General features: G+C 54.4%; 1 protein-coding gene across 7 annotated transcripts in view; it reads right to left on the reverse strand.

The window, feature by feature from the left end:
* AP3B2 (adaptor related protein complex 3 subunit beta 2) overlaps nucleotides 1-25603 on the reverse strand; it is a 68475-nt gene that overhangs the window by 40310 nt on the left and 2562 nt on the right. For 4 of the 7 annotated variants that reach the window (XM_054042913.1, XM_054042911.1, XM_054042912.1 and 1 more), the window contains exon 2: nucleotides 14-89. In XM_054042913.1, coding sequence (XP_053898888.1) covers nucleotides 14-89 — 76 coding nt within the window. Of the gene's footprint in view, nucleotides 1-13; nucleotides 90-15934; nucleotides 16517-25603 lie in introns of those variants that run through there. The other 3 variants (XM_054042909.1, XM_054042908.1, XM_054042906.1) reach the window with 2 other exon arrangements.

Here is a 25603-nt window from a genome sequence, read left to right on the forward strand (position 1 = left end):
GGGAGACACTCACAGCCACGATCCTCTTCATGGCCTCCAGCTTCAGTGAGTCCTTGTTACTATCCAGCATTTCCTTCAGGTCATCGTGTCTGCAAGTCACAGGGACCTTTGTCAGCAGCCGAGCGGACACAGATATAACAAGTTTTGGCAGCTCTCAGCCATGCACAGACAGAGCGTATGCCACATACACCAGCCCACAAGTGAGCATGAACACAGCCACTGCCCCCACTCCCAGCCTACTCCATGGTGAGGGGACCAGCTGATGAGGCTGACCGCTCAAAGGCTCCCCGCACTGAGCAGAGATCCAGTAACCGCAGCCATGGCCATGTGCTACTAAGGCTGAATTGCTGCCCTACAAGGGAGTTCAGGCCACATGCTCTCTGGGGGACCCTGGAGAAGCAGGAACCCCTCCCCCCAATGCTGCAGCTGAAGCAGATACCACTCTGCCCGGCCCCTTCCAACGGAGGAGCTCGAAGCGCTTGACAATTTATTTTTACTCTCCTGAGTCCCCGGGGCGGGGTCTACATCACCCACCTTTCACAGACAGAGAAACAGAGGTAGAGAGGGCAGTGACACACCCAAGGCCAGAGCTGGCAATAGAAGCCAGGACTCCTGGGTTCTAGCACACTGCCAGGAGAAAATGGTCTCTTTTTGCAGATGCGTGTGATGCTGCCCCACATGATTCCAAGTGACATTGTGATCACTGTGCAAAGCCAGTCTGTTAATGACCCCCTAGGAAGTCCCCATCACCAGAGGTGTAGCCCTCCCTAGTGCCCCAATGCTGGGTGCATGTATGTGTCTGATAATTCTGACACATAGACAAACAAAATTTGATGGAGAAGAGCCAACACAACTTTTGTAAAGGGAAATGGTGTCTCACCAATCTCTTAGAATTCTTGGAGGGGGTCAATAAACATGTGAACAAGGGGGATCCAGGGGATATAGTGTCCTTGGACTTTCAGAAAGCCTTTGAGGCTCTTAAGCAAAATAAGCTGTCATGGGATAAGAGGGAAGGTTCTCTTGGACCAGTAACTAGTTAAAAGACAGGAAACAAAGGGTAGGAATAAACAGTCAGTTTTCAGAAAGGAGAGAGGTAAATAGTGGTGTCCCCCAGGGATTTGTACTGGGACCAGTGCTGTTCAACATATTCATAAATGATCTGGAAAAAGGGGTAAACAGTGAGGTGGCAAAGTCTGGAAATGCTACAAAATTACTCAAGATAGTTAAACCCAAAGCTGACTGTGAAGAATTACAAAGGGATCGCACAAAACTGGGTGACTGGGTAACAAAATGTCAGATGAAATTCAATGAAGATAAATGCAAAGTAATGCACATTGGAAAACATAATCCCACCTAGACGTACAAAATGATGGGGTCTAAATTAGCTGTTACCACTCAAGAAAGATCTCGGAGTCATTGTGGACAGTTCTCTGAAAACATCCCCTCAAGGTGCAGTGGCAGTCAAAAAAGTGAACAGAATGTTAGAAACCATTAGGAAAGGGATAGATGATAAAACAGAAAATATTACAATGCCACTATATACATGCATGGTATGCCCACATCTTGAATACTGTGTGCAGTGCTCGTAGCCCCATATTGGAATTGGAAAAGGTTCAGAAAAGGGCAACAGAAATGATTAGGTGTCTAGATCAACTTCCATATGATGAGATATTAAAAAGACTGGAACTGTTCAGTTAGGAAAAGAGATGACTAAAAGGGGATACAATAGAGGTCTATAAAATCATGAATGGTTGGAGAAAGTGAATAAGGAAAGGTTATTTACCCCTTCACATAACACAAGAACCAGGGATCACACAGATGAAATTAACAGGCTGCAGGTTTAAAACAAACAAAAGGAAGTATTTCTTCATGCAACTCACAATCAGCCTGTGGAGGTTATTGCTAGGGGATGTTGTGAAGGCTAAAACTATAACCAGGTTCAAAAAAGAATTAAATAAGTTGATCGGGGGATACATCCATCAACAGCTATTAGCCAAAATCTCTGACTGCCAGTTGCTGGGACTGGACGACAAGGGATGGATCACTTGATGATTGCTCTGTTCTGTTCATTCTCTCTGGAGCACCTGGCCACTGTCAGAACACAGGACACTGGGCTGGATGGACCATTGGTCTGACCCAGTATGGCCATTTTTATGTTCTTATGTGCACAGCCACAGAAAGCAGACCATGCCCTGCTTGTAGACTGACAGGCCATACCCTCTGCCCCCTGTCCCACAGCATGGACTATACATGCCACAGATCTGACATGCTGCCACCTTCCAAAGCTTTGTGGGTCTCTGGCCCATCAACTGACCGAGTGCCAGTGGAATAGCAAGGAGGATCTAACAACAGGCAAACTGGAAAGTGTTCCTGTCCAGGGACGGGGGTTGGCGGGCCCCCCAGAGGCCAGATGCTTTGTTGGAACCTCTAGGCTCTGGGTGGCTCATTTCTAGTACATCCCAGCAGCAGCTGGTGGATATCTGAAACACCCCATATCTGACACAAGGTCCTGGCCCCCCAGTGATAGCTGTCAGACTGCGAAGGCTCAGCAGGGGGAGATTCTGGGGATGCCTGCTGGCTGGTTCCCCTGATCCAAGGCACCAAAGAGCCATTCGCTGGCTGTCAGCTCTCACGGTTTGACTCAGGATATTTGGTATTTGAGTCAAAGCCCCAGTGCCTGATTCCTGTGAGTACGGGACAATCTCAGCTTTCGTTCAGAGAAAGGGTTTTGTTCCTAGCCCTCCTGGATGTGCAGAAAAGCTGGACGTGACCCGAGCGCAACTGAAAGACTCAGAACCCAGAAGGTGAAGACTCCCCCCCACCCCAAAATGCACTGGTTTTAAAATCTCTGGGGCCCAAACTCCTGGCTTTTGGATAGCTGAAGCGGGAATACTGCATTTGCCAGCTGGTAGGATGAGCACCCCTCGCCCCCCAGAGCACTCAGGCCTGGGGTAAGTCAACTCCCCACACCAACAATGTGCATTAGCAGGCCAATTCACTCCCTTCCTGACGCTGGGTACAGCAGGCTGATCTGCGCACCCTGTGGTTGAAGAGAGAGTACCCAGCCTGCTGGGTTCTGCTCTAGCCCTCGCGGGAGCTGGGGTTCCACTCCCTGTCCTGAGGAAGCCAGGAAATTAACAGACAGCAAGGTCAGGAGATCTTTCGAACCTTAGCCTGGGTGGGGTGAAGGATCAGGCCAGATCCTCCAGGGGGAGTCCCTTGTCCAGGGTAAAGAGCTGGGCCAGCCCTGCTCTTGGATCCAGGATCCATGGAAGCCTGCCAGTGCCGACCCCCATTCCGATCGCACGCTGTACCCCGAAAACATGGCTGGGTTCAGACTCCCTCAGCGCTGCAGCCATAAACTCTGCCCAGGGAAACCTTTCCTGCAGCTGGCACCCCACCCACCTGTGGCATGGGGCCAGGCACAGGCAGCATGTACAGCACACAGCACCACTTTATCTCTCAGCACCGGCTTGTGAGGTCTGGCTGTGCAAAGAGAGGGGGCCAGCTCAGAGCAGTGGGCCACAGTGCCTGGCTCATCCTGGGCAGGGCCATGCCACATACAGATCGCTGGCTGTCACAGCAGGGACTCGGCCCAGCCCAGAGCATGGCAGCTGCTACATGTGCTGTGGATGCCGAGTTTGTGGTGGGATTATTGGGGGGAGGGAAGGAGAGGGAATGTCTCCTATCCCCCTGCCTCTCCTGTATTTAGGCTCACAGCTGTAAGCAGTTTCCACTACCCCTTTCCCTCCAGCTCTGGGACTTGATCTGTCCTTCCAGCTGCCTCTGAGCCCTGACGGGGGTTAGTCCTGGGACCTGGTTTAAGGAGGCCAGCACCCAAAGCTCTCCTCCTCTGTTCTAGAACAGGAACCCCACTGCCAAGGCCACAGCAAGGAGGCTACCCCGGGACAGCGAGGAGGGGAAATAGACACGGAGAGGTGCCCTTCCGAGCCACTTCCCAGCAGCAGGGACTGCTCACAATGGACCTGATTCAAACCAGGGCATGCCACTACAAGAGAAATCGAATTACACACACTCCTCTCCTCTGCAGGAGACATGCGCTAATGGACCAGGCCTCACAGGGAGAGACGCAAGGAGCTGTGCAAGAGAAGGGGAAGGGCCGAGTTGGTCACAGTCTGAAAGTGGCGCAATTCAATTTGTATTTTTATAATTTCAACGGATAAAATAGATGTTCATTTTTAAGCATATTTTTCATTTTTTATCTATTTAATTGTTCAGGTTTGTGGAAAATTATAGGGGGAGGGGGGGGGTCAGACAATTATTTAATGATAGTAGAGGTCAAGATTCAGAAAGTTAAAGCTTTATAACCATTAAAACATAAATTGTCAGCGTCATGTCAAAATAGACAAAGAAAATAGACATTTTTAAAAAAAATCAAACTCTAGTAATTTCTCAAGCAGCATTTCTCTTCCTTTGCCCTACACGTGGAACAAATATTTGACAACGAGCTCTTTGATCTAGCAAAGATATAACAAGTTCCAATGCCTGGAAGTTGAAACTAGACAAATTCAGATGGGAAATAGAATCACAGAATATTAAGGTTGGAAGAGACCTCAGGAGGTCATCTAGTCTAACCCCCTGCTCAAAGCAGGACCAACCCCAACTAAGTCATCCCAGCCAGGGATTTGTCAAGCTGGGCCTTAAAAACCTCGAAGGATGTAGATTCCACCACCTCTCTAGGTAACCCATTTCAGTGCTTCACCACCCTCCTAGTGAAATAGTGTTTCCTAATATCCAACCTAGACCTCCCCCACTGCAACTTGAGACCATAGCTCCTTGTTCTGTCATCTGCCACCACTGAGAACAGTCGAGTTCCATCCTCGTTGGAACCCCCCCTTCAGGTAGTTGAAGGCTGCTATCAAATCCCCCCACGCTCTTCTCTTCTGAAGGCTAAATAACCCCAGTTCACTCAGCCTCTCCTCGTAAGTCATGTGCCCCAGCCCCCTAATCATTTTCGTTGCCCTCCACTGGACTCTCTCCAATTTGTCCACATCCCTTCTGTAGCGGGGGGACCAAAACTGGACATAATACTCCAGGTATGGCCTCACCAGTGTCGAATAGAGGGGAATAATCACTTCCCTCGATCTGCTGGCAATGCTCCTACTAATACAGCCCAATATTCCGTTGGCCTTCTTGGCAAAGAGGGCACACTGCTGACTCATATCCAGCTTCTCGTCCACTGTACTCCTCAGGTCCTTTTCTGCAGAACTACTGCTTAGCCAGTCAGTCCCCAGCTTGTAGCGGCGCATCGGATTCTTCCTTCCTAAGTGTAGGACTCTGCACTTGTCCTTGTTGAACCTCATCAGATTTCTTTTGGCTCAATCCTCCAATTTGTCTAGGTCACTCTGGACCCTATCACTACTCTCCAGCATATCTACCTCTGCCCCAAGCTTAGGGTGTGAATTTTTAACAATGAGGTAATTAACTGTTAGAACAAAAAGAACAGGAGTACTTGTGGCACCTTAGAGACTAACAAATTTATTAGAGCATAAGCAAAGAAAATAACAGAACACCACTAGCTGTCACCTTCAGCCCCCAACTAAAACCTCTCCAGCGCATCATCAGAGATCTACAACCTATCCTGAAAGATGATCCTTTACTCTCACAGATCTTGGGAGACAGACCTGTCCTCGCTTACAGACAACCCCCCAACCTAAAGCAAATACTCACCAGCAACCACACATCACTGAACAAAACCACTAACCCAGGAACCTATCCTTGTAACAAACCCCGATGCCAACTCTGTCCACATATCTATTCAAGTGACATCATCATAGGACCTAATCACATCAGCCATACCATCAGGGGCTCGTTCACCTGCACATCTACCAATGTGATATATGCCATCATGTGCCAGCAATGCCCCTCTGCCATGTACATTGGCCAAACCGGACAGTCTCTACGCAAAAGAATTAATGGACACAAATCTGACATCAGGAATCATAATACTCAAAAACCAGTGGGAGAACACTTTAACCTGTCTGGTCATTCAGTGACAGACCTGCGGGTGGCTATATTACAACAGAAAAACTTCAAAAACAGACTCCAACGAGAGACTGCTGAGCTGGAATTGATATGCAAACTAGACACAATCAACAAAGGATTGAATAAGAACTGGGAATGGCTGAGCCATTACAAACATTGAATCTATCTCCCCTTGTAAGTATTCTCACACTTCTTATCAACCTGTCTGTACTGGGCTAGCTTGATTATCACTTCAAAAGTTTTTTGTCTCTTACTTAATTGGCCTCTCAGAGTTGGTAAGACAACTCCCACCTGTTCATGCTCTCTGTATGTGTGTATATATATCTCCTCAATATATGTTCCATTCTATATGCATCCGAAGAAGTGGGCTGTAGTCCACGAAAGCTTATGCTCTAATAAATTTGTTAGTCTCTAAGGTGCCACAAGTACTCCTGTTCTTTTTGCGGATACAGACTAACACGGCTGCTACTCTGAAAACTGTTAGAACAATTTACCAAGGGCCATGGTGGATACTCCATCACTGGTAATTTTTAAATCAAGACTGGATGTCTTTCTAAAAAAGATCTGCTCTAGTTCAAGCACAGCTACAGTACTTGAAGCAGGGAGTAATACAGGGAAGCCTTATGGCCTGTATTGTACAGGGGGTCAGATAAGATGATCACAATGGTTTCTTCTGGCCTTATAATCTGTGACTAGAGCAGCAGTGAGTAGATGCAATACATGTCTGGAAACAATCAGGAGAGGAGAGGGGCAGAGCCAGGAAAGCAACAGGCTGACAGAGCAGGTTATAGTTTGCATGTTAATTTGGCTAAAGAATCCAGTTCAGTCGTAATGACCGCTTGCTCCAGTCAGGATACAACGGGCTCCCATCACTCAGAACATACAATCATAGAAATGTGGGGCTGGAAGGGACCTCGAGAGGGCATCAAGTCCAGCCCCTGCTCTGTGGCTGAACCAGGTAAACCTAGATCATCCCTGATAGGTGTTTGTCCAACCTGTTCTTAAAAACCTTTAATGACGGGGATTCCACACCTTTCTTGGAAGCCTGTTCTGGTATTTAACTATCCTTAAAGTTAGAAAGCTTTTCCTAATATCTAAGCTAAATCTCCTCTGCTGCAGATTATGCCCATTACTTCTTGGCCTACATTCAGTGGACATGAAGAAGAATTGATCATCGTTCTCCTTATAACAGCCCTTAACATATTGGAAGACTGGTATCAGGTCCCCCTCAGTCTTTTTCTCAAGACTAAACATACCCAGTTTTTTTAACCTTTCTTCATAGGTCAGGTTTTCTAAACTTGTTATTATTTTGATTACTCTCCTCTGGACTTTCTCCAATTAGTCCAAAACTTCCTTAAAATGTAGGGCCCAGAATTGGACAAAATACTCCAGCTGAGGCCTCACCAGCGCTGAGTAGAGCAAGACAATTATCTCCTGTGTCTTACATACAACATTGCTGTTAGTACACCACAGAATACCATTAGCCTTTTTCACCACTGCATCACATTGTTGACTCCTATTTAATTTGTGATCCACTATAACCCCCAGATCCTTTCCAGCAGTACTGCTACCTAGTCAGTTATTTCTCATTTTATGGTTGTGCATTTGATTTTTCTTTCCTATGTGTAGTTCTCTACACTTGTCTTTATTGAATTTCATCTTGTTGATTTCAGACCAATCCTCCAATTTATCAAGGCCATTTTGAATTCTAATCCTGCTCACCAAAGTGCTTGCAACCCCTCCCAGCTTGGTGTCATCTGCAAGTTTTATAAGCATACTCCCCACTCTATTATCCAAGTCATTAATGAAAATATTGACTAGTACAGACCTGATACACCCCCCAAGTTTGACAGTGAACCATTGATAACCAGTCGTTGAATAAGGTCTTTCAACCAGTTCTGAACCCACCTGACAGTAACTTCACCTAGACCACTTTTCCCTAATTTGTTTATGAGAATGTCATGTATCAAAAACCTTGCTAAAATCAAAATATATTGCATCTACTGCTTCCCCCACCCACTAGACCAGTAACCATGTTAAAGAAGGAAATTAGGTTGTTTTGGCATGATTTATTCTTGACAAATCCATGCTGGCTATTCTTTATAACCCTATTATGCTCTAGGCACAGAGCAACAGGTGCTATGGGTCAAGTGCAACAAGGACTCACCTGACATACAGCCACAGATGGGCTCTAATCCTATGGGACTTTCATCATGGCCCTGGTCACACAGCTTCAAGCCCCCTGCTCCAAACACACAGGCTCCTAAGCCCAGATCCTCAAAGGTATTTAGGCTCCTACCTTCTGTTGATTTCAAAGCCCAGTGCCAGAGCTAGAGGAGAATCTTCCTTTGCTATTAGCAGAGTGGGGCTTATGACACATTTGAGCCCTTTACCCTAGTCTGTAGAGATCAGTAAGGCACTCAGATAACTCAGCACAGGAGCCATACCAGGGAAATGGCAGCAAGTTGTCTCCCCCACCCCGCTACCCACTTGTCAGAAATAAACACCAGGCTGGTGTTGTAAGTGTGATTAAATTAGGCAAATAAAGCATTGCACAAACTCCCAGGGATGTCTGAGCAACTTATTCCTGCATAGACCATGTTTGCTTGGTTTTACAGTGTCTCTGCACAGCCATTCCCTGGGTCTCGATTTGATTGTCATCCCTTGTCCCCCAGGAACTTCGCTCGGGGGTCCAGTTTTGAACCCCGAAGTTCAGCACTGAACTCAGGGCCCAAGTACCAAGTCTCACATGGGAATCAATGAGGTGGCTGAATTTCAGTGCCCCCCACCTCCTCAGCTCCCAGAGAGTTGGGCCCAGGCCAGGGGAGCGGGCTGGCCAGGAGCCAACCCCACAGGGAGAGGAATGGGGGGAGGGGGAAGCCAGCCCCGCAGCTCTGTTAATGTATTCAGTCTGCAACGAAACCGGAGACCCCAGGAAACCAGAGAGGCTCCTGGTTGTAACCTCTGGCTCTGCACAGGGCCCAGCTGTGGTGGGGGAGGGGAGGCGAGGCCTTGGTTGATCATTTGGTTGTGGGGGGCAGGGGGATGCACAGGGCACTTACTGGAGCTCAGCAGTGTCTTGCTGCCCATGGTGAGGTGCCTGTTCCCCACCTGGGTGTGCTAAGGCGGGGGGGAGGGGCACTGTCCAAGGCTACACGGTGAATAAGGGTCAGAACTGCCCAGGCCTGTGCCAAGCACAAGGCCAGCCCCCCTCCCCAAACCTGTCCCTTCTCCCTGAACTCCAGTAGCCAGGGGCCCCCAGTCCCATTTCCCCTCAGCCCCAGCTCTGCATCCGACAGTGGGGCAGACCTCCCACACCCTGCCCCCACCATCACGCTGCAGAACCTGGCACAGCTGGGCAGGGGGCAGCTTAGCATGAGCCACAGGGGCTGAGGGGCCCAGGAAGAGGTGGGCAGGGAGATCTAGCCCCCTTGCAGACTCTGCCCACAGGAGCAGGGCCCAGGAGGCTGCAGAGCTGCCCGCCTCGGTCAGGGAACCTAACCCGCAGCCACCTGTGAAATATTCATCCCGTCAGGAATCCACTGACAGCACCATGGCAACCTCAATGCTAGGCTTCTCTTATGCCTATTCCATTCACAGGCCCTGGGCAGCTGGGGTTACACACGGGGTGGGGGGAAGGGAGAGGAGGGTGGCAAGGTGCCTTCCTCCCAGCAGCCTCTGGGGCCAGGAGGAAAGTGAGTCCCTTATGGGCTGAGTTTGTTGGACCTCAGCTGGACCCCAGCATCTGCAACATGAAATCCCTTCTGAACATCCCCCTACTGCCCCCAGCTGGATGCCCCTGGGCCTGTCCCCCCCCAACCTGGATATTGGGGGTCTAAGCACAGTGGGCAGGAGCTCTCCGTAATGGACACTAAGGCCTCTGTTGCCAATTAGAGACAGAGCCTCCCCATCCCCAGCTGGGCAGGGACACATCAGCATGGGTTAGCGTACGGGCTGCCCACCCTGCAGCTCCCTGGGCTGTCCCTGGCCTGGCGATCAATAGGAACTGACCCAGCACCTGTGTCTCTTTTTCAATTCCACCTGGGGCAATGTGACCCCGAGGGCAGGAACTCCCAAATGCCTGGCGGGGGGGACTCCGGGGTCTGAGCTCATCACACAGGGAGCTCCCTGTGAGTCACTGGAAACTCCATGCGCACATCCCCAATCAGGGATTTAATAGGGACAAAAACCAGCCAGCGCCTCAGCTGGGGTAAATCAGTGGAGCACCACTGGATCCAATAATTACCATCAGCTGAGAATCTGGTCACAGCGTTTGATAGTGTCCTTTCCATAGACTTCTGTAGCAGGGATAGAATTATATATTCCATTCTATAGGGTGCTTTCAAACAAAACCCTATAGATAGTGTATAACCCTCGATTCAATTCTCTGGGGCTTTCCTATAAGGGATCAGCCTCTTTGTTAGCACACCTGAGGCTCCCTAAAGGCATAGACGTGACATGGGGACAAAACAGTCCAAGCCATTTCCAAAAGCAGCCCCAGAGTTTCCAGGGAATAGTACATCTCCAATTCAAGGGCAGATGCCACCGAGCCGGAGCGAACTCTGCCAGTGTGTTCTGAGGTTCGAGCCTCAAGACTTGCAGAGCAGGACTGGGCTGAGTCAGAGCTAAGCGTGAGGAGGGTGGGCTGGGGCTGGAAGGGGGGGGACGAGAAGTCACAACTTCTAGCTAGGCTGCACCTCCCCCCAAACTGGGAGGGGGGCATTAACCATAAACACACCACAGATACTAGCTTGTCCAAAATGCAGCACCGCAGCATGGACAGGGAAGGCCCATGAAGCAACACAGGAGCCCTTGCCATGGTGCTTGGTAGAGGAGGAGCACCCAGCTCCCAGAGGGGCAGGACCAGAGGTATTAAGGATGGGAATGGAACAATTAGATCTGCAGGTGGGGCTGAGACAAGCCCCCAGAGCACAGGGAGACTTGTCCAGACCCAGGTGGGAGAAGGACTCACAGGGGAGGGCACCACTTCAGGAACAGCAGGCACACAAGGTGCAGCAGGGTTGGCACTCAACTGACACGGAGTGGCCCTGCAGGGCCGCCCAGGGCGGGGGGAGGGCAAGTGGGCCCGGAGGACGCAAGGTCAGGACTGGACGAAGGGAGACACAGAAAACAGATTTCACTGGGCCAGCTTCACCTGCACCCTCAAAGAGATGGGCCCTTTGGACAGCTCCATGGACACAGCAGGGTGGCACTCGGCCCTCAAGACTCAGAGATGCTTTACTGGCTGTTATTAAAGCTGTACCCTTGTCTGTCACCCCAGCATCCCAAGATCCCCTCATAGGTAGACATATGCCCCCCTGCAGCCCCTTGTGACTCCTTCCCATGCCCCCATCACCCAGCAAGTGCCACCTGAAGCATGCTTGGCATTGACTGGAATGCAGGCCCTTGTGTCCCAGAGAGACTCTGTCCCAGACACACACTCAGCAATTCCTGTTACAGACTGGTAGGGCCAGATCCCCCATGGGCCAAGCTGGGTATGGTGGAAGAGTTAGGTAGGGCGGAGGTTTGAAGGGCAGACCAAGGGGCTAGAGCTCTCCTAATATCACTCTGATTGGGTGTGTGATGGGGGCAGTGTTGTGAAGAACCCACTCCCCTTCTCCCTCCCTTTCAGTGCAGATCAGGGATTTGTGGGAGCAGGAAACCCACTCCCAGTTTGACAATGGGGAGCCCGGGGGCAGAGTCTCTCTGGGAAGAGGCTCCTCCCATGTCATCCCACTATTGCCACAATTCAGTTGAGATCTTAAGAGGACCAGGTTGCTAGCATTTTATTCCTAAGGGGAGGATGGTGTGACGAACTGGGACTGTTCTTGCTGGGGTGTGTGAATGCTGACAGGGGAGTGTGACTAGGATGGTCTGCATCGGGGGATGGGAGTCTGCCCGAGGGAACATACCTGAGCTTGTAACATGAGAACCCAGGAAGGGGTTGGAGGCCAGGTGACTCCGGGGCCGGGAAACTGAACAAAGGCTGTGGGAGGGGTCGCTGAAGGGAGAGTGCTGGAAGCAGGCTGGAGAGATGGCTGGGAGGCAGAGATGGCTCTGACCCCCCAAAGGGGGGTGGGCTGGGATGCCCTGGGACCCCAAGCTGGACCTAACTGAGGGGGGGCCCTGTTGTCTGTGCCTGCAAGACCTATCTTGGACTGTATTCCTGTCATCCAAATAAACCTTCTGCTTTACTGGCTGGCTGAGAGTCATGGTGAATCGCAGGAAGCCGGGGGTGCAGGGCCCTGAGTCCCCCAATACTCCACGACAACTGGTGGCAGCGGTGGGATCTACTGCACCCCGTGGACGGCGCTTCCTGCAGTAAGTGACTGGGGAGCAGTAAAACGAAGGGGGATTGACGGGGACCAGGCGTGCTGGAGAGTGAGAGAGAGACGGTTATTACCCCTGGGAGTGTGTGACCAGCGAGAAGGACTTTTGCAGTAACAGGGTCCCCCGGGGGGATCGCAGCGAGTGGTCCCAGGGGCGGAGGAGTCTGCAGCTCGACCCTGGCAGAGAGGTGGTGACCTCGAGAAGGGCTGGCACACTAGGGGTCCCCCTGGGAACTGTGGGGAGCTGTGAGCACACAGGCCGGTGAGTGGCCAGCAGGAAGATGTATGCCAAGCGGCTTAAGAGCGACCTGGTGGAGCTGTGCAAGCAGAGGGGGCTGTGCATTGGGAGGCTCACCAAAGAACAGCTCATTGCCCGGCTGGAGGCGGAAGATCGCGCGAATGAACTGATCCCTGTGTCTCAGGGAAGCAGCCTGGCAAATGCAGCGCAGGCACCAGTGTCTGTCCCAGCTGGGAGTGGTCAGCCGGCTGCTGAGGGCTTCCCGAGACCCCTCCTTCCTATGCCTAGGGGAAGGGTGGGGAGGAGCCCAGCAAATACCGAAGGCGCCGTGGCCCCCCCGGCCAGCAGGGGACCCTCCTGGCGAAGCTCGCCGGCCAGCAGAGGATCCTCCCGGCGACGTTCGGCATCCGTGGAGCGGAATTGGCTGGAATGGGAGAAAGAGCTAAAACTGAGAGAGCTGGAGGATCGTGAACAACAGAGACAGCATGAACGGGAGGAGAAAGAGAGACAGAGACAGCATGAAGAGAGACAGCATCAGCATGAACGGGAGGAGAATGAGAGACAGCGTCAGCATGACCTGGAACTGGCGAGATTGAAGGGCAGCGAACCCCCGGCTGCGGTGAGTGAGGGGGGACCCAGGACTGCACGGAGCTTTGATAAGTGCATCCTGGCCCCACGCAAGGAGGGGGAGGACATGGATGACTTCCTGGAGGCCTTTGAGACGGCCTGCGAGCTGCACCAGGTTGATCCCGCGGACAGACTCCGGGTCCTTACCCCCTTACTGGACCCCAAAGCCGTGGCATTGTACCGCCAACTGGGAGAGGCAGAGAAAGGGGACTACGAACTATTCAAAAAGGCCCTGCTACGGGAGTTTGGGCTGACTCCTGAGATGTATCGGGAAAGGTTCCGGAGTCAGGATAAAACCCCTGAGATCTCCTATCTGCAACTAGCCGTCCGCATGGAAAGATACGCCAGCAAGTGGGCTGATGGGGCCCAGACGAAGGAGGACCTGATTAAACTGCTGGTACTGGAGCAGCTGTATGAGCGGTGCCCATCCGACCTAAGGCTGTGGTTGGTGGACCGAAAGCCAGAGAACCCGCGACACGCAGGGCAGCTGGCTGATGAGTTTGTAAAGAGCCGGTCAGGGGGTGGCAGGGAGGAGCCCCAAAGGAACAGGCCCGCCGCGATGCAGAGAGAGTTACCCTGGGACCTCCCAAAGGGGGAATATGGGGAATCCCCTCCCACGGGGAATGCCCAGCGTCGGGGACAACCGACCGGCTCGAGGGGACCCACAGGACATGAAGAGGCCACGTTCGGGCCCAGTGCCCCAAGCTCAAGGACAGACTGAGCAGACCGAACCCGCACAGGGTTAACTTGGTAGAGGCCCAGACGGACGAGGGGCAGGCTTCTCACGCAAGAGGGGCTGGCAGCTTATCAACTGCTCAAGAGAGAGAAGGGCCCCAGGCCAGCTCCTCTAGGGGGCTGGATACTCCAGACTCAGGGTTTTTGGTTTATACGGTGGGCGCGGGGCTGTCCCTCCGGAGAGAGTACCTTGTTCCCCTGGAGGTGGATGGGAGGAAGGTCAATGGATACTGGGATACGGGCGCAGAGGTGACGCTGGCCCGGCCCGAGGTGGTGGCCCCAGATCAGGTGGTGCCCAACACCTACCTGACCCTGACGGGGGTGGGCGGAACACCAGTCAAAGTGCCCGTGGCAAGGGTACACCTGAAGTGGGGGGCCAAGGAGGGCCCCAAGGATGTGGGGGTACACCCGCATTTGCCCACTGAGGTATTGATGGGGGGGGACCTGGAGAACTGGCCAAGCAACCCCCAAAAGGCACTGGTTGTGACCCGCAGTCAGAGCCGGCGAGGGGCACTGCGCCCTGGCCTTGGGGGGGGTGCCTTGCCTGAGGCGCAGGACCCTAACCTGGTGGGGAGGGAACGCCCAGGGACACGGCTCAGAGAGGCTGCAGCTTCAGATCCAGCGGGCGAGAAAGAGCAGGTGGCCATCCCTGTCCCAGCGGCTGAGTTCCAGGCCGAGTTGCAGAGAGATCCCTCCTTGCGGAAGATAAGGGACCTGGCCGACCTCAATGCGGTACAGACCATGGGACGAGGTGGCTGGAAAAGGTTCCTGTGGGAGAAGGGGTTCCTGTACCGAGAATGGGCTCCCCCAGGGAAAATGGAGTCAGGGGGGGATCAGGAGGCAGCTGGTGGTACCCCAGAAGTATCGCCGCCAGCTGCTGTGCCGGGCCCATGACATTCCCCTCTCAGGGCACCAGGGAACCTGGCGTACCCAGCAGAGGCTGCTACGGAGCTTTTACTGGCCTGGGGTCTTTGTTACTGTCCGACAGTACTGCGGATCCTGTGACCCCTGTCAGAGGGGGAGGAAGGCCTGGGACAAGGGGAAAACAGCTTTAGGACCCTTGCCCAGCATAAAGGATCCTTTCCGGAGGGTGGCCAAGGTTAAAAGGGCGGCTCTAAACCAAGAGAGCCCAAAGCACAGACCTCCAGACTGGAGCGCTGGGAGAAGACCACAGCCCAGTTGGAACCCCAGAGGTATGGGGGTGGAAAAAGGGCACAGGCCGCATAAACCTTCCCACATGCGAACTGCAAGTGCCATCAAGCACCCCCAACCCAAGGGGGGGCGTGAAACTGGAGGGGCCTGGTGTAATTCCCACCAAGGAATGGGAGGGATGCGGGGGCATCCATGGGAACGGGGGTAGGTTCGAACTTCCCCAGGTCACTGGCTAAAGTGACCCCGCTCAGTTCGGTCTCGAAGGGGGGAGAGATGTGACGAACTGGGACTGTTCTTGCTGGGGTGTGTGAATGCTGACAGGGGAGTGTGACTAGGATGGTCTGCATCGGGGGATGGGAGTCTGCCCGAGGGAACATACCTGAGCTTGTAACATGAGAACCCAGGAAGGGGTTGGAGGCCAGGTGACTCCGGGGCCGGGAAACTGAACAAAGGCTGTGGGAGGGGTCGCTGAAGGGAGAGTGCTGGAAGCAGGCTGGAGAGATGGCTGGGAGGCAGAGATGGCTCTGACCCCCCAAAGGGGGGTGGGCTGGGATGCCCTGGGACCCCAAGCTGGACCTAACTGAGGGGGGGGCCCTGTTGTCTGTGCCTGCAAGACCTATCTTGGACTGTATTCCTGTCATCCAAATAAACCTTCTGCTTTACTGGCTGGCTGAGAGTCATGGTGAATCGCAGGAAGCCGGGGGTGCAGGGCCCTGAGTCCCCCAATACTCCGCGACAGATGGTTCTGTGTCCTCCAAGCACTCTCATCCCTTCCCTGCCTCCCAAACTCACAAGCCAGGCTGGTCAGAAGGAAGCGAAGAGCCCCCCTTCCCACCAGTGGCCCTACCGTAGTGGCTGTGTCTGGCTGCCACTGGTGCTGTTCTCTGGGGCAGCCACCTGCTCTGGCGACTTGAGCAGACGGAGCTCGTCGGCCTGCATAGCGTTGTACCAGACCTGCTGCCCTCCGTCAGGTGTCAGCACCGGGCTCTTGGCCTCTTCACCTGCCATTCCCTGCTGGAACCTCACCAGGTTCACCGCGCTGGCCGGCAGCTGCAGCAGCTTCTGCATCGGATTCATTGCAGCTGCAGAGGGGAGCAGGGGTCAGCGACAGGCAGAGAGAGGCGATGGCCCCTCAACGACAGGGACGCTGATTCTTCTGCAGTCAGTGTGCCAGCCCTCAAAGGGTTAACCTGGTTCTGCCAAGCTCCCCCTGGCCAGCGCCCCAGTGGGGTTCCAGCACAGCTGGGGGGGGCTTCCTGCCCCCTCTCTCACCAGCACCCCTCTGGACCCCCCAGGGTTGTTGTCTCTGATCCTGGATCCCAGATCCTGAGCTGGCGGGTGCGATTCAAGGCACAAGGAGGGAAGGCAGCGAGGAGCTGGGGCTGGCTGCCTGTGAGGGGGGCACCCACATGGCTATGGGGGAGCAGCTGCTAGTCTCCCCGGAGGGCTTGGCTGGCCCTGGCACAGCAGGCTGGAGAAGCTCCTCCTGCCCGCACCGCGCTGCCCCAACCGCCCCAGCCAGACGCTCAGTACAGCCCAGCCACGTTTGCAGGTCGGCTGGCTCAGCTCTATGACTCAGCTCCGCTCCGCTCCAAACTCCCCTCCGCCTGACAGCCCCCGCCCTCCTGTCCCCGGGCTGAAATCTGATGCTGCAGCAGCTGGCAGGCAGCTGAAAAGGAGCCCTTGCTCCTCGCCTGGCTTGCAGCGCCTCCTGCTGGCCACACACAAACTGCCACTCAGAGTGAGCCAGCCCCCTCCCCCCCCCGCTCCTGGGGAGCCCCTCCCATCCCCTGCCCCCCAGGGACATAGGGCAGACCCCAGCTAAGTCCGTGCTAGCTGCCAGTGCTCAGGACCTCCAAGCATCAGGCCCAGAGCGTGACTGGACCTGCCACCTGTGGGCACCTGCAGGCTACGAGCTCCCATCCACAGGGCACAGGCAGGACAGGGCTGCCAAGCACTCAGCTAGGTGCAGGGAGGGACTCACAGAGGGTGGTATCGAGGCTATCTAGAGTCATGCTACCAAGGGCTTCAGCTGCTCTTTCTTAGGGGCTTAGGGGAGACTTTCATGGGGGCAGATCACCCCACATCTGCCACTGCAAGGTTCCTACACCTTTCCCCAAGGCATCTGGTGCTGGCCACTGGCAGAGATGAGACTAGACGGGCTAGACGGACCTTGGGTCTGCTCGAGCCTAGTGATGCCACTATGCCTATGCCACGGACTGAGGCAGCCCCCAGAGGATTTAACAGGGATGCCCACTCCTGCCAGAGGATCTCATTCCAGGGATCCAGAGAGTCATTCCAGCCCCCGGTCAGTTCTTCTGTAGGAGGAGGAGGCCTGAACCACCCACTGGCCTTTAACTCTTCAGTGTCAGGGACACTGTGCTTGGCTAAGGACCCAGCCACGACCTCACCAGAGCTGGGGGGAGCCTGTAGAGCAGGCCACAGCAACATCCCCTGCACAGCCATCCCAGATGGAAGTACCACGAGGCAAGTGGGCGCAGCACTGGGACAGGAGGGAGCCAAGGAGCGGGTCTGGGGTGAGGGAGTGGGGCGGGGAAGGAGCCAGCTGCAGTGGGGTTCCCAGGTGCTGGCCAGAGGGAAAGGCAGCCCAGGAAGCTGCTAGGTGAGAGGGGGCTGGGCGAAGGAGTGAGAGAGGACAGTGCCAGGCTCATGGGGCCTCCAGCAGGCGTAACCCCCTCCAGGACACCCCTGAGCAAGGACCAGTCACTGACCCGTGGCCCTGACCCGTGCAGTGCTCCTCTGGTGCAGCACTGCCAGCACCACACAGGGACAGCCATTCACACAGGCGCCACGGCAGCCAGCACTGCAGATGAGTCACCAGGGCTGGGGTCTGCGACAGCCAGCGCATCATGCAGCATCACACTGGGCTGCAGCACAGACACGGGGATCTGAGCTGACATATGGGCGTTCAATGCCCCCGGACCCAGACGGCCTGGACACATCACCCACCTGGGGAGATGTCACAGCCTCTGGAGCCGGCTGTGCCCCAGACGCCAGACGAGGGGAGGGTCAGAGGGGCAAGAGCCCCAAATAGACACCAGTTGGGTTGGTTCTGTTGGGGGGGAACAGCACCATCTAGTGGCCGCTGTGCATGTTTGCCCACCCCCTTGTTTGTGTCTGTAGCTCTGTTTGCATTCCAGTAGCACCTGCAGTGCCCCATTGTGCTGGGCTTGGTACAGACACATGTATTAAGAGGCAGTGGCTGCCCCTATATTTACAATATAAATAAGACACAGAAAGCATCACTAGCCCTGTTTTATGGATGGGGGGGCTGAGGGATTTGCCCTGGTCATCCAGGGAGTCTATGGCAGAGTCAGGCCCAGAACCTAGCTCCTGAATCCCAGCACAGCAACTCAACCAGAAGCCCATCCTCCCTCTGTCATGCAATTCCTGTGCCTCCCTGCCCCCAGCCCAGAATTTTGCACTAAGGTGCTAAATTCCAAACGTGGATGGGTGTTCAGACCGGACTGTGATCTCACACCAGGTTTACCTGTGGAAGCAGCACTGGCTCCTGGCTTACCCCAGGGCACGAGACAGGAGGAGCAGGCCTGGAGTGTTTCGCTGAAGCCAGAGCCCCACGGACGGTCGAGCTCCTTCCCAGGCCGCCATATCCACGCTGTACACACAGCACCACAGCAAATGCTGCTGAGCCAAGGCCAGGCCAACTCATCTAGACTCCTTCTTAGCCCACCGGGCCATTGAGTGCAGGATCTGAGCTGTCCTGACACCGGGATAGATGGTGCTCCCAGTACCTCTGGGCTGGTATCAGAACGTTCCCAGTGAAATCCTACCTGCCTTCAGGTTCACGTTACTCACAGAGAGCACGGAAGGAAAAGTTCAGAGACGATGTCAGAAGGGAAAACTGAGGAAAGAGGAGCCAAATTCCGGTGATGGGTGTCAGCTTGACAGTGCTGGAGAAGGAAATCCTCAGGGCAGGTACTGTCCCTGCCCCTGTCCCCTGTTCTGTAGGGAGCCCGCTACTAGGGGCGAGATGGGCACTCAGTCTCCATGGCCAGGCCAGTCCTTGGTCCCCATCAGGGCTGCCAGCAAGCAGCCCCTCAACTCAGGTGCCAATCATGGGGGTGGTTGGTGTGGGGGATACCCACCCTGGTAGTTCCAGGGCCCACCCCTGTGAGTGGAACCCCCACTGGAGTCAGTGTGGGGGTGGCGCTGGGAGCATTTACAGGCTCACCCTGAGCCCTTGGCTAGTTTGGCTCCTGTCTCTGAGCAGTGAGGATTCTCGCAGATCCCCATAGCCCAGGCCCGGTGGGACAGGCCGATCGATACCGTTGCTGGACAGTGGGGAGCTGCGTAGATCCCCAGCACTGCTCTGCACAAGGGTTAATCCTGGACGTGCACTAAGTGGCTGCAGCCGTCCTGCTGTAAGGCTAGTGGGCAGACGACACTTTAGCCCCCATGCCCCTCTGGAGCGTTACTGGGATCTTTGCTATTCTCCCCCCTAAAAGGGTGTGTGTGTGGGTCTCTGACATTCCACCCACCTCACAGCTTCCAGGCGACCCCCTGTCTCATGAATAGCTCCCATCCCTGCCGATAGAACCCCGGTGCAGCAGCAGTGTGAAAGCGACAGGATTCTTGTGTAGAGCTGTTTGGGAATGGGGGCAGGACTGGAGTAGCAGGGGGCTGCGGGTCGGGATTGAAGGGCACTGGCAGAGCTGACTGGGAGTTGGTCCAGCTCCTGCCTGCACTGTGCCTGGCTCTCTCCATGCTCCCAGCCCCTACATTTACCCTGAAGTTTATCCCAGAGCCCTGGGCAGGGCAAGTTCCCATTTGGGAGAAGGGCCTGGAACATGCAGAGTCTCCATTCCCTGCTTTCCCGGCGATATTGGGGATCCGGTGTCCTCCCGGGACTGGGGCACCTGTTAGAAGACATACAGGATTTGGGAACGAAACTCAGTGGGAGTGGGAGGCCGTGACTGTTTCGGGGAGAGCCCCATGTTCCCAGCTGAGCCTCAGCTCAGCTGTGATGGTGAATGGCCAAGGTGTGGGCCTGGGGCCTAAACCATCCAGGTGACAGAGGCCCACCAATCATCTCCCCTCCAGGCCTGGCAGTGATGCTGGGCTGGGTTGCCTTGCCACAGTCCCAGTGCAGGGGGCGCTGGAGAGCACTTGGCTCTTGATCTGATGGGCTGCGGGGAGGAGTGAGCAGGGGGGCACCATACCCCCAATAGGAGTCTTGGGCTCAGACAGGCATGGGGCAGAGCACAGTCCCCACTGTACCTACCCTCTGCTGTGGGCAGCCTGGCAACGTGGCTCATTTACAGCCCCAGCAGCTCTGCACAGACTCTGGCAGCGTCAGCCTGGAGGGGCTGTCCCGGGCCCCTCATGCTGCGGTTGCCTCGTTATTCCCACCCCCTGCAATGGTTGCAGGCCCGTGGCCGCAGCAAGAAGACTCAGGCATTGGTTTTGGGTTCACAGGCCTCGCCCGGCTGGACCGTCGCCGGGAGTGTCTGACTCTCACAGAGCCATTCAAAATAGTCTGCCCAAGGAAACATGCCCAGCAGGTGTGGTACAGTCAGTGAGAGGGCGGGGGCACAAAGCCCACCACAGGGAGCCCAGCAGGACAGGCCCAGAGCAGCTCCCTGGGGAACCTGTGTGAAACAGGCCTGGGGACCACAAGAGGCACCAATCTACACCCTGCTTGGCAGCCTCCGGGGCTCAGATTTCCCCTCTCCTCGCTCAGACCAAGGCCTATTGGTGAGTGCGGTGGGCAGGAGCTTGCCAGTCACTGCCCAGCTGCGCAGGCTCTGAGGATCCATCATTTCAGCCTCCCCAGTGCCACTTCCTCTAGCCGGTTCCACCTGCGCTGAGACTCTCTGGGAGCCCACATGCCACCCCCAGCCTCACTGGTGCACCTGGCAGCCTTCAATTGCACTCTACAACGACCAGACAAGCTCTAGCCTCGTGGTGGGGTTTGGACCCCTGCAGGCACCTGATTTGCAGAGACTTCCATGGGAGCTGGCAAAGACCTTCTGAAGCTCCAGAACCTTGCACAGAGCCCTGGAAATTGGTCTGGTCCCTGCCCGCAAGCCTGGAAAGTTGGCAGAGGAGAAGCCTGGGCAGAACTCTGCTGCTCCATGGTACGTGGGGGAAGGAGCTGTCCCCAGCCTGCTCAGAGGATGGAAACTGACTCCTTGAAGTGCACCGGGGCTGAGTGAGGCTGGGACCCAGCAGCCTGCCCCAGCTGTAGCTGCCAGATGCACTTCAAGGACAGCCCTACGTACAGTGCATAGGAGTGGTCTAGCTGGGAGAGAAAGGCATGGATGCTTTCCCCCACCGGACACAAACACAACCCAGCTGTGTGATTCAAACGGCAGAGAGATGCAGCCCCAGCCCTGAGTCCTCCCCACAACCACGTTCTCCAGCAGAACAGCTAGCCAGCATGTAAAACCCAAACCCAGCAGAGCCCTGCACATGTGGGAGGCAAAGGCAGCAGGAAGCTCTGGTGGCAGCATGATAACTAGCAGGCAGCCAGGATCCTGCTCCTCCAACCCTCTCTATCCCCTTTCATCCCAGGAGATTCCAATAAGCTGCTTTACACAGAGATTGTTTCACCTACTACTGAAATGCAACCACATAGAATGCAGCTGCAGTTATAGAGCACACAGCTACGCTGCACAACAGTTTAGGACAGGAAGTAAAGAACACCACTATGTACAGCTGGAACTGTAGGGGGAGTTAGCAGCTGGAGGACATAGCGAAGAGTGACATAGGAGCATGAGTGGGCGGGATCTCAGTTTTACATCTCACCCAAGAGATGGCACCTCCAGCAGCACGGTGCCTTCCAGCTATTGGCATCAGCGCTCTGCTGCTGGGAAAACAGCACCTCCTGCTGAATCATCAGCACCAGATCTGTCCCAACTGGCACTGACAGAGTGCTACTGTCCAGCCATTTCACACCAGCTGGCTGCAGGCAGGCAGGCAGACAGCTGCTGACAGATGGCAGGTGAGTGGGGGGTCAGCAACATCCCCACAGGGGGTTACGCACCTCAGAGAGGAAGGGATCGGGCAGATGGGGCAGTCCCACCCCAGCACCAGGCCGCAGCGGGATCAGGAGCTCAGCTTCCATCTGAGCAGGCAAAGGAAGACAAATCTGCATTTACACCACTCGGGCTGTGGTCAGGAGTGAGCTGTCCAATGTACTGGAGCCGTTCCCTCCAGCAGGGCTGGGGAGGACTGATGGATCCATGCTCAGGGATGGGAGTGAGCCGATCCTAGTAGAGTGCTCTTCCCACTGCAGAGATCAGGGCAATCAGAGGGAGGCGCACAAGTTCATTCAGGCCAGGTGCCAGCCTGTAACAAACCCCAGCAATGCTAAGGAACCTGGGCCGGTTACCAAACCTGACCTCTGCTCTCCACACCAGTCTCCAATAGAGAACAGAGTCGAGTTCCAGGTCTCAATCCTGATGTTCAGAGTGCTCAATGGCCTGGAACCAGCATGTCTAAAAGACCCTCTAATGCTCCAGGACTGTGGATTGTGATCAACATCTCTGGCACCATGGAGCTCTCTCCAATAACTCTGTGCAGGAGACAGAACTTCTCAGGGGGCCAGTCCCAGATCGCAGACTGACCTCCCCCAGGAACCAAGGGCCATCCCAAACCTCCCACCCGCACTCCAAGTGCAAAGCACAGTTCTGCCTTCTCTAACTCAACACTGAGCAGCATGTACATAAAACCAAAACCCTACCAAAACAAACCACTCCGCTGCACATACAGCCCTCTCCCTGGGGAGAGGATGAGAAAGCACAAACCACTCATGACAGATGTCTGTCCAGCTGCTTAATGCTCGACTGGAAGGTGCTTAGATACCATGGTGATGAGACAGTGTAAGAACCCACCTGGATTGCAAGCAGAGGAGTTGCAAAGAAAAATGGAGTTTCCCCATGGGAAGGAGAGAATCCCACCTCCTGAATCTCATGTGGAAACTTGAGCCTGGTTCTCTGATGGGGATTCCCATCCACGCTCTGCCCCTAATCAATGGTGCCTTGCTTATAAACAGCAACATACCCCCAGCCCATGGTGAGCTGCCTGCCTGATGAGAAGGTTTGTCAGAAGCTAATGCTGAGCCAATGCTGACGGCACCTGGGCTATCAGGAGCAAGTCGCAGAGTGTTAGAAGCAGCCAGACCAGCTGAGCTAAGTCAAGGTGAGCAGAGGCAGCAGGGAGCAGCCTTCCCCCTGAGGATTTGGGATATGTAACTAATGGAGATTGTTGGCCTCCGAAAGGGCAGAGATGGACCCTTGGGTGCATCCCGTTACTTATTCTAGGGAGCAAGATGAGCAGCAGAAGCACTGCTCTCCCTCCAATGAGAAAACGAACAGCTGGTGGCGAGACAGCTACCTTCTCAGTTACAAGCGGCACTGGCCGCATCAAATCAGATACATTCCCAGACAAAAGGCCTCTCCCAGTTAACTCTGCCCCAGGACTGCCACCCCCTGCCCTGAGACAAACATCCCCCTTCAGCATTAGCAGTGAGCCACATTCACCCATTCCCCTTCCATACTGGGGTATGCACCGCACACCCACTGCGCAGGCTGCCTGGAATTCTACACAGACCACCTCCCATTGACACGTCTTCTTCCAGTGCCCGGGCAGCCTCTTGCCTCCTGTCCTGCATACAGGCAAGACCCCTCTAGGCCCCTCTGCCTCCAGCCAGTGGCAGATTGTGGATGGCTCTGTGCATCTGAGTTCCGTGCTCTCACCCCGAAGCCCAGGACTTGTATTTAATTCCACGACAAGGGTGTCCAGTCGTGTCGATCTTGGCTCCTCTTTCTAACCTGGACATCTCACAGCCCCACCCTTAACTGCAGTGAGTTCTATTGGAGCTTACCGTACTAAACCTAGAAAATACACCCCGAAATCCTATCACTAACCACTGAAATGAAGCCACCTCTGGAGCAGGACACAGGAGCTGAACATCCCAGGAAAGTTCAGGGCAGGAAGCAAAGAGCACCGTCCTGTCCAAGAGATGCTGCCGAGGGAACTGAGGGAGGCAGAATGTAATCCCCTCCACTGGAATCTGACAGAACCCAGGGATCAACACTCCCATCCTAGAACCCACAATTTAAAAACCACAGGTGCTCCTGGCCTGTGTTTAACAGCTAATCCCAAAAGGGGCACCTCCAGCACTGACTCACAAGGAAGATTGCTGCCTCCTGAGTCACCAGCAAGACCATAGCTGGCACCCAGATTGTCCCCTCGCAGGTCTTCTGTCCTGGCACAGCCCTAGTCATCTTCCAAGATCTGACACAACACAATCAGGGATGGTAAAACTCCTGCTGCACCTTTGTGTTGTGAGAAGTGTGATGGCTCAGCACTTCATTTTCATTAATATTTACACACACACACCCGCTTTTAAGGGCTAGTCTGTCACTCTGGGCTACCAGTAAACAAGGAAATAAAGTCAAGATCTATGTTAAAACAGCACGGGAAAGATCAGAGCTAGCAGTGGGCTAGTGCTGGTGAGTTGGGCTGAGAATCCGTGGCTCTCATTCCTGGTGGGATTTTAAGGTGAGCTGCTGTATCTTCAAGTTTGGATAGGGTGAAATCCAGCCTCATGCAGTGGCACCCAGTAGAGCCCGGGATTCTATTCCTCTGCCCAGGGGAGAAATCCATTTTTGAATCCAACCCACGGTGCCGTTAGTTGGCTTAGTAAACAGCTGCTACCAACATTTCACTCCATTTTTTTTTTAAACCTCCCCTTTAGATTAGCCTGGCACCATTTTAACCATAGGCCTGAGGTAACATTTTGAGATGAAGGGAAAATTTCCTTAGTTTTTCATTCTCCCGACTCATGGTGAAAAACAGAGAGGAAGGATGGCCCAGTAGTTCGGGTGCCAGCCTGGAACCTACGTACAATTCCTGGCTCCACACAGGCTTCTTGTGTGACCAAGACAAGTCCCAGATCCCCAAAGTGATTTAGGAGCCTCACTCCTGTTGAAGTTCATCTGGGCCTTAATCTCTCTGGGCCGCGGGATAAAAGCTCTTCCCTCCCTCACAGGGACGTGGTGAGACTAACTACATCCAGGCCTGTGAGGTTCTCTGATCCTAAGGAATGGGGATCAGACAAATACCCAAGAAAGCGCTGATTTCGTGCCTGGGCTAGTGAACATTTGCAGTGTTTTCCAAGGCTGCCATACATTATTAATGGCAAAGGATTTTTCACATCTTGTTTGCCTCCCCTCACTTCTTCCATGTGTTAAGTCTGGGTTTCACTGAAAGGCCCCAATCCTACTGTAGTGCATAGGAATAAGGCAATATCCCTTTAAATAGTTTGTGAGCCCTCTAGTAGCCTGTGCCATGTTCTAGGTTTTAGAAGCCACCAGGCAGCCATCAGAGCAGCAGGGTGTGTGTAGCTAGGTCGGGCATGTCTGTGTAGACTTAGTAACATGATTGGTTGAGACCCAGCTGTGACTCGGTGGTTCCTACAACAACATGCACAATCAGATCTGCCTGGGCAGACCCTGGTGCCCGTTCA

Source organism: Malaclemys terrapin, chromosome 10 (genome assembly GCF_027887155.1).
Source record: "Malaclemys terrapin pileata isolate rMalTer1 chromosome 10, rMalTer1.hap1, whole genome shotgun sequence".
NCBI lineage: Eukaryota > Metazoa > Chordata > Testudines > Emydidae > Malaclemys > Malaclemys terrapin.